This window comes from Ailuropoda melanoleuca, chromosome 3 (genome assembly GCF_002007445.2).
Source record: "Ailuropoda melanoleuca isolate Jingjing chromosome 3, ASM200744v2, whole genome shotgun sequence".
Taxonomy (NCBI): domain Eukaryota; kingdom Metazoa; phylum Chordata; class Mammalia; order Carnivora; family Ursidae; genus Ailuropoda; species Ailuropoda melanoleuca.
Genome location: NC_048220.1, coordinates 5,346,441 through 5,353,976, shown reverse-complemented (window position 1 = coordinate 5,353,976; position 7,536 = coordinate 5,346,441). Strand labels below are relative to the sequence as shown.

Genomic DNA, 7,536 nt, shown 5'->3' with positions numbered 1-7,536 from the left:
CAATGAAGGGGAAATGTCAGCACATCCTCATTAAACTTCCCTCCTCAAGACCAAATGAAAAAACAAAGAGAACCCAAATTAGAGAGAAAACCTCCAACTTCTATGAAAACTTGAGGTGGCCCAATCAGAAACTGCTAACTCCAAATAGCTGCCAAAATACACCGGAATTTGTAAAATCCAGGAAGGATTCACCCAGACCTCTGTTGATCTCACATTGAGCGCAGAACCCTCCAAAACGGGGCGACTCTGCCCCCCAAGTCCCCCACCAATACTCATTCACCTGAGGATCACTGGGGCACCGAACCGCGTTCCAAAGAAAAGCCACCACGGCCGAGCTCTGCTGCAAAGCCCTTGTGGATGATGTTTGGTGCTGACGCGAGGACGGGGTGGGGGGGGGGCGGTACCCGGGACCCTACAGACCAGATCAGACCAAGTCTAGGAGTGGGTGAATTTGGAAGTGGCAAAGTGGTAGAAGTCTCCTAGGTTTTTTTTTTTTTTTTCCGAAAATAAGTTGGTGCGTTGTTGATGTCACTCTTTCAAAGATCACTTTTTAAAAACAGAAACAAGCTCAGAGTGTGGGACTTCGAGATGTTAAGTCAGGGATCCTCGGTTTCAGTTCTGTATCTGCTCATAATTCATTCTGCGACCACAAACTGCGTTACTTGTAGCATCTGTAAAGAGTTGATAAACACTAGTAGCCGCCCGACGGCCACCATGATCAATGGAGAGAAGGTTTCAATTCTGACCGCGCAATAAGGTTGCAGGCAGAAGCGGCTCTCCAATCAGCTACTGCCTCGCCGTGGCCGCATGGCATCTCGGGACTTGTAGTCCAGCCGGTCGAACTTGCTGTCCCGGCAGGCCCCGCGGCGGCGGCGGCAGGGCTACGTGGCGCCGCCGGCTGCCCTTGCGCCGGCAGGTGGGGCAAGATGGCTGCGGAGCAGGGCGTGAGGGTCGTCGGGCCTGGGCCCGGCGCGGGACTGTGCATGGTGATTCGGGCCCTCGTGCTGCTTCTGTGTTTTGCGGCCCGCGGAGGGGCGCTTTACTTCCACATCGGGGAGACGGAAAAGAAGTGTTTTATTGAGGAGATTCCCGACGAGACCATGGTTATAGGTACGAGTGGAAGGGGAGAGTTTGGAACAAGACCTTGGTCTTGGGGCGGGGGGTGCGGGAGAGTCCGCTCTTCCAGAGCAGGGAGCAGCCGGTCTCGCCGCGTCCTGTCGGGGGCCGACCCAACCCCACCTCGCGCTCCTCTGACCTGGGGTCGCCCCACTTCCCTCCAGGAAACTACCGGACGCAGCTGTATGACAAGCAGCGGGAGGAGTACCAGCCGGCCACCCCCGGGCTTGGCATGTTCGTGGAGGTGAAGGACCCAGAGGACAAGGTGAGCCGGCCCCTGAGCCCCGCCGAGCCCTCCGCTCTGCACTCCAGCGCCAGACCAGGCAGGTGCCGGTACTTCCCCTCCTACTCGCCGCAGCCGCTCAACTGCTGAACATAGTTGGGTGTTTGTTCTTGAGAAGATCCCGGATTTTCGCTCTAGGCCAAACTTGGGCTGTTGCAGTGCTAGCGGCTGCTCTCTGCTTCTTCCTTTCCCGACTGCTGCAGGACTCGGCCAAGTCCCTTCCTTGCCCGAGCCGTTTTCCTGCCTGTGAGATGGAAACCCAGCTGTCTTGTAGCGTGATTGGTGGGTTATGTGGTGCTGGCCATCAAAGAATTTTGTTAACTCTAATGCTGTGACGTCTAGACTTCAGGAGTTCACAGAACGGGGTGCTTTCCAAAACGAATGAGAAGCTTTTAATTTCGACAAATAAGGATATTAAAGCAAAAGAAAAAAAGAATCTTTAGTTGTCACCGTTCGTTAAAAAAAAAAAAAAGAAAGAAAGAAAACCCACACCAAAAGAGAGCGGAAATGGCAGGAGCTCTGAATAAAGAGCCCTTCCCAAGAGCAGTCACATGTCAGCTTCATCTCAGATGCTTCACCTGTGCCCCAGAAAGTTCTCAGACAAGCTTTTGGCAAGCTGGACCTTTTAGTGATGAGGTGCCTAGGGCTCAGTTTGCCAACTTTGAGGCACTGAGAGCCTGAAGCCCAGTTTCCTTCCAACCCCATCCCCCGTCCCCACCCCCAACAGTCACTGAAGGCTTTTCTCTGCAGGTCATCCTGGCCCGGCAGTATGGCTCTGAAGGCAGGTTCACTTTCACCTCCCATACCCCCGGCGAACACCAGATCTGTCTTCACTCCAATTCCACCAAGTTCTCCCTTTTTGCTGGAGGCATGCTGGTGAGTGGAACTACGTGGGATTTGTAGCTTCCAAGCTCTAGACCTTGGTTAGGACTGGAGACCAGTTGGTGGTGCTTTGGGTGTGAGATGAGTATGTCGGATTCTGTGTTTCCTACTAATTCTGGGTTTCCAGTGAACATCCAGGCACAATTGCTGAGCTCCTTGTGTATGCCTTGGTCCAAGGGTCAGCCAACTTGATGCTTGCCTGTTTTCCCAGAGCCCCCTAGGGCAAGACACTGAGGAGGCCTCAGTCAGCGTTGGCTAAATGCACCAATGAAGGAAGGTGGGGGACCAGCTGTCAGCCCCTGGCAGGAAGATGGAGCAGGGCTGCCTGATTGCTTCTTACCTTCCTTCTCTGTCCCCAGAGGGTTCACCTGGACATCCAGGTGGGGGAACATGCCAACGACTATGCAGAGATTGCTGCCAAAGACAAGCTGAGTGAGTTGCAGCTCCGAGTGCGACAGCTGGTAGAGCAGGTGGAGCAGATCCAGAAGGAGCAGAACTACCAGCGGGTATGTCGGGCCAGAGCTTCTGGGTGGGCTTCTCCCCAGCAGTCTTCCCCGGCCTAGCCAGAAGCTGCGTGCAGGTCGGATTCATTATGAAACCCAGGGGACTGACGTGTCTGTGCTGCTCTGCAAGTCTAAAAAGGCGGGTGGGTACCGCTAACTCCCGTTTGTAACCAAGGAGACAGGATCTTAAGAGGCTGTCATTGCTCTAAATCATAGTGACAGCGAGGCGTGCACAGTGACAAGAGTGGAAATTGATCCTAATACCATGGGTATTCTTTCCGTGGCTCCGGGGGCTTCCAGGAGCAGTTATTTCAAACTCACTTGTGCTGGGGAGCCAGGATGGTACCATGAATGAGTGTGTGGCCATAAGGACTGTTGCATGTCTAACTAAGCCTCAGGAACCTCAAGTTAACCGTCAGCCTCACAGATATGCGAGGCCTGGGTTTTAAGAGAAGCTATGTGAATTTTTCCTGGGTTTAATTTTTTTTCTTAATATATGTATATATATTTTTTTTAATGAGAGAGAAAAAAAACAATCGGGGAGGGGCAGAGGGAGAAGGAGAAGCAGGCTTCCCACCCAGCAGGGAGCCCAACGCGGGGCCTGAGCCCAAGAACCCTGAGATCATGACCCAAGCTGAAGGCAGATGCTTAACCGTCTGGGCCACCAGTTTGCAGCTTGTGCCCACAGTCCTCAGGGAGCAGCTGGGGAGACCTGGCAGAAAGATGAGAGCAAGTCCACTCCTAAGTGCTAGAGGACAGCTCTGTCTGATGGGATGAAACTGCAGCTACTTAATTCACTCCAGCTCCAGGATAGGACCAGGGGAGGGCTGTCCCTGACAGAGGAGCAGACAGACTTAAATGATGGGTTCCCTGAGGGTCTCTGGCTGGGGAGGATGAACGCAGTCCCCAGGTGGGTGTCTCTTAGGCTCTTTGCAGATACTTGACTGGAACCTGAGCAGAGCTGGTTGGCCTTGGCTTCCTCTCTGGGAAGGGAATCCAGCAGTTAAAGTGGCGCCTGGTGGTGCCCAGCAAACTTCAGCTCCTCTTCCCTTCTCTTCTCCCACAGTGGCGGGAGGAGCGCTTCCGGCAGACCAGCGAGAGCACCAATCAGCGGGTGCTGTGGTGGTCCATTCTGCAGACCCTCATCCTCGTAGCCATCGGCGTCTGGCAGATGCGACACCTCAAAAGCTTCTTTGAAGCGAAGAAGCTGGTGTAGCCATCCCAGGCCTCACAGGCCGTCCTTCCTCCCAGGCTGGGGGAGAAAGGGCCTCCTGGAACTGATTTCTCTCTGGCAGGAGGACTGGTTCCGAGCCATGGCTTTCTAGAGGGGAGAGGGGCTACAGGCACCCCAGGCACAAGCTTAGGGCAGCGGCTTGGCTGGCTGATACTGAGCAGGTGGTGGGGCAATGCCTGCCCCCTCCCCTGGGCTCTGAGCCCTTTGTAGTAATCACCCAGGGGCTGGTGAAGCCACTGGGAGCCCCATTGGCACTTCAGAATCACAGTGTTACCGATCAGGGACGTGAGGCTATTGTCTGGGGTGGCTGGGGGGAGGGGAGCGGGTGGGCAAGCCAGTCTTTTTTTCTGTCTTCCTTTGCTAACGTGGGGTTTTGAGCAGGTGGGGGTGTGGCTGTGATTCCCTGCCACCCTGGGAACCTCACTGTACCCTCCTTGGGCCCAGGCTGCTGATCCAGGATGTGTGTGTCAACGGAGGGGGGGGTGGGTGGAGGGGATTGCAGTGTGGGAAAGTAACCCTGAGGTTGACCTCAGCTTCTCATATTGGTTGTCCTTTGCGGGGGCTTGAGGAACTGGGGTCTGGCCAAGCAGAGGCCTTGGTGCTGGTTGGGGATGGGGCCTGCAGAGTCTTAGTTACTGATTTCATTTTCAATAAGTCTAGGTTTGTTACATTGGTTTCCCAATAAAAAAAAAAAAAAAATCGACTTCTCGTCCAGTGTAAAGTTGCTGTAATATCAGTACACGGAAGTGCTGGGGGGATGTCAGTTCTGCCGCTGTGCAAAGCCCCTCACATTCCAAGATGAAAATCCACCTGTGAACTTTAGTCCTTCTATCCTCTCTCCACCTTCCCTCGGCAGGGGATAGTGGGTTTGCCCAAGACCATAAAACAAGTGGCTTGTGGACTTGGTGCTCAAATTTACACCCTTTTCCTATGTGTCTGCTCCCTTGTGACCCGAGGGCCCTCCCTGTGTTTCCAGAGCAGGTGGACGGCATTGTCATGGTGCTTTGAGGAAGGGCCTTATCCTGGAAGGTAATGTATACAGAACAGAAGAGCACAGCAGGTTTGGGAAGGACAAACCCCTGGGCTGGTGGGGATGAGGATGTCGATGGTCTTAACCAATAGCACGGGATTTCAGCAAGGACCTTGAAGGACAGGAAGGATTCTGATAGGAGACGGCAGAGCTGGGGGGTCGGAAGCGTTGGCAAATGGAGGTCAGGATGGGCATGGTTTCCAGTGGAGTTCAGGAAGGGGGTTTGAGGAAGCTGTTAAGGTTGGTTCAAGTTGGAAGAAGACATTTGTACGTTACCCAGTGTTCAACAGTTTTGAGTAGAAAAACCCCATGGAGATAAATTTTTTTTTTAAAGATTTTATTTATTTGAGAGAGAGCACAAGCAGGGGGAGCGGCAGAAGGAGAAGCAGGCTCCCCGCTGAGCAGGGAGCCAGATGCAGGGCTCTATCCCAGGACCCTGGGATCAAGACCTGAGCCGAAGGCCGACTGAGCCACCCAGGTGCGCCCCGTGGAGATAAATTTGAGGAAAATTAATCCAGCAGTGTGTGAGAAAGAGACAGGGTGGGGAGACGAGTTTTTGGACTACTCCAACTGCCACGAGGATGTGATCTGACCTCGTATTGCCACCTAAACCTCTTCCACATTAAAAACAAAATGATTTTTTAGAACAGCTTTGGAATTACAGAAAAATTGTGATAAGTCCCCCCCACCCCTGCCATGTGTTAGTATGGTACATTTGTTAATGAAACAGTATCAATACATTATTTTTCACTCAAGTCCATACCATATGCAGATTTTTCCATTGCCTTGCCCTTTTTTTGGTTCCAGGATCCCATCCAGGACACGACATTACATTTAGCCCCTTCTTGACTGTGACAGTTTTTCAGACTTTCCTTGCTTTTTATTACCTTTAGTTTTTAGGAGTACAGTTCAGGTTTTTCTTTTTTTTTTTTTTTTTTAAGAATTTGCCTCAACTGGGATTTGTCTGCTGTTTTTCTCATGATTAGACTGGAGTTCTGAGTTTTTGAGAAAAAGACCAAAAATGTGCCATTCTCATCCCGTCATATCTAGGGTGCTGATTATCAACATGGCTGTGGGTGTCAACTGTTTAAAATTAATTAGGATTTTTATGTGAAATCAGATTTCTTGAGACAAATCAGATCTGAAGCTAGTGGGGCTTTTTTTTTTTTTTAAGATTTTATTTATTTGACAGAGACAAGGGAGAGAGGGAACACAAGCAGGTGAAGTGGGAGAGGGAGAGGCAGGCTTCCCTCCAAGCAGGGAGCCCGATGCGGGGCTTGACGCGGGGTTCAATCCCAGGACTCCAGGATCATGACCTGAGCCCAAGGCAGACGCTTAACAGAACTGAGTCACCCAGGCGCCCCAGTGGGGCTTCATTCTGATGTAACATTTAGCTGGACTGAATGGCACCTGTCCCCTTGAGGTGGGCTTGTGCTTTCAGATCACAGTCCCACCTCCCTGCTTCCATCACTGGCCTGACCCGACTGGTCTCTGCAGGGGATCAGCCTCGCCTTTGTCATCAGCCATGTCATCAGCCAAACCTAGGCTGCATTTGCTAAGGTTCTGTTCGAGAGTGCAGTGCAATGGCAGAGTTTAGCACAAGGTGGGCATATGCTGGGTTTAAAGTAGAAAGGGGGCTGCTGGGGATGATTAAATTCCTCACCTACGGTAAAGTCCCTTTGGAAGCACCAACTGTGCAAGCAAAGTGTCTTGGTTTATACCCTGAATCGTCTCTCTCTGCCCCAGTTTTTCAAGTGGGCGTAAGTACACTATTCCTAAAGACTGAATGAGAGAACGGGAGTAAGGAATTTAGAACCATGCCTGGCGCCTAGTATGAACTCAGTAGATGTTAGCTGTTTATTAGGGGACTTCACATTTGCCTGAAGAGCGGGGGAGATCAAGCCCCACGACTCTGTTGCTGCCTTTTCCCAGGTGGGAGGCTGGCCCAGCCAGGTGAGTTCCCACTATGCCAAGGCAGATACAAGAGCTCCATCTTACTCCCCCTTCAGTGCTCACCTCACTCCGCCGAAGTGCCCCTCTCCTGCATAACAGCCGTCACTGACATCGCGTTGACTGTGCCCAGCATCCTACCCAGTATGTTTGCCTGTTCGCCTTTAACCCGAGCAACCACGTCGATCAGGGACTATTAATACAGCAAGTAGGAAACAGATGCAAGGAGACGGTGCCTTGTGCCTTGGTGCCTGGCTCCTCACTAGGACTTGGGTCTCTGCTGACCCCGAGGCTGAGCCCGGAGCCTGGCCTGGTCCCCTCCCCGCTCGTTGCGGAAGAAGCCCGCACCCACCACCCGGGGCCGGGAAGACGAGGACGGATCATCATCCCAGAGCGCCGGTTTGGAAGTCGGGAATCTAACTGAGTCCAGCACCGGCCCAGTGACTTGAGCCCCCTCCGGGCCCTCGGGTTCTCGGCAGAACCTGCGGGTCCCCCGGCAGAGCAGCGAGCGCTCCCCGCCGTTGAGAGCGCTCTAGCG

At 52.8% G+C, this 7,536-nt stretch overlaps 1 protein-coding gene across 1 annotated transcript; it reads left to right on the top strand.

The window, feature by feature from the left end:
• Positions 1–885: 885 nt before the first annotated feature.
• On the top strand, positions 886–4,721 carry TMED9 (transmembrane p24 trafficking protein 9). Its single transcript, XM_034655874.1, has 5 exons — positions 886–1,110; positions 1,281–1,381; positions 2,150–2,275; positions 2,641–2,787; positions 3,851–4,721. The coding sequence occupies exons 1-5, from the start codon at positions 927–929 to the stop codon at positions 3,998–4,000; spliced, it is 708 nt and encodes a 235-aa protein (XP_034511765.1). The 5' UTR covers positions 886–926; the 3' UTR covers positions 4,001–4,721.
• The last annotated feature ends 2,815 nt before the right edge of the window (positions 4,722–7,536 follow it).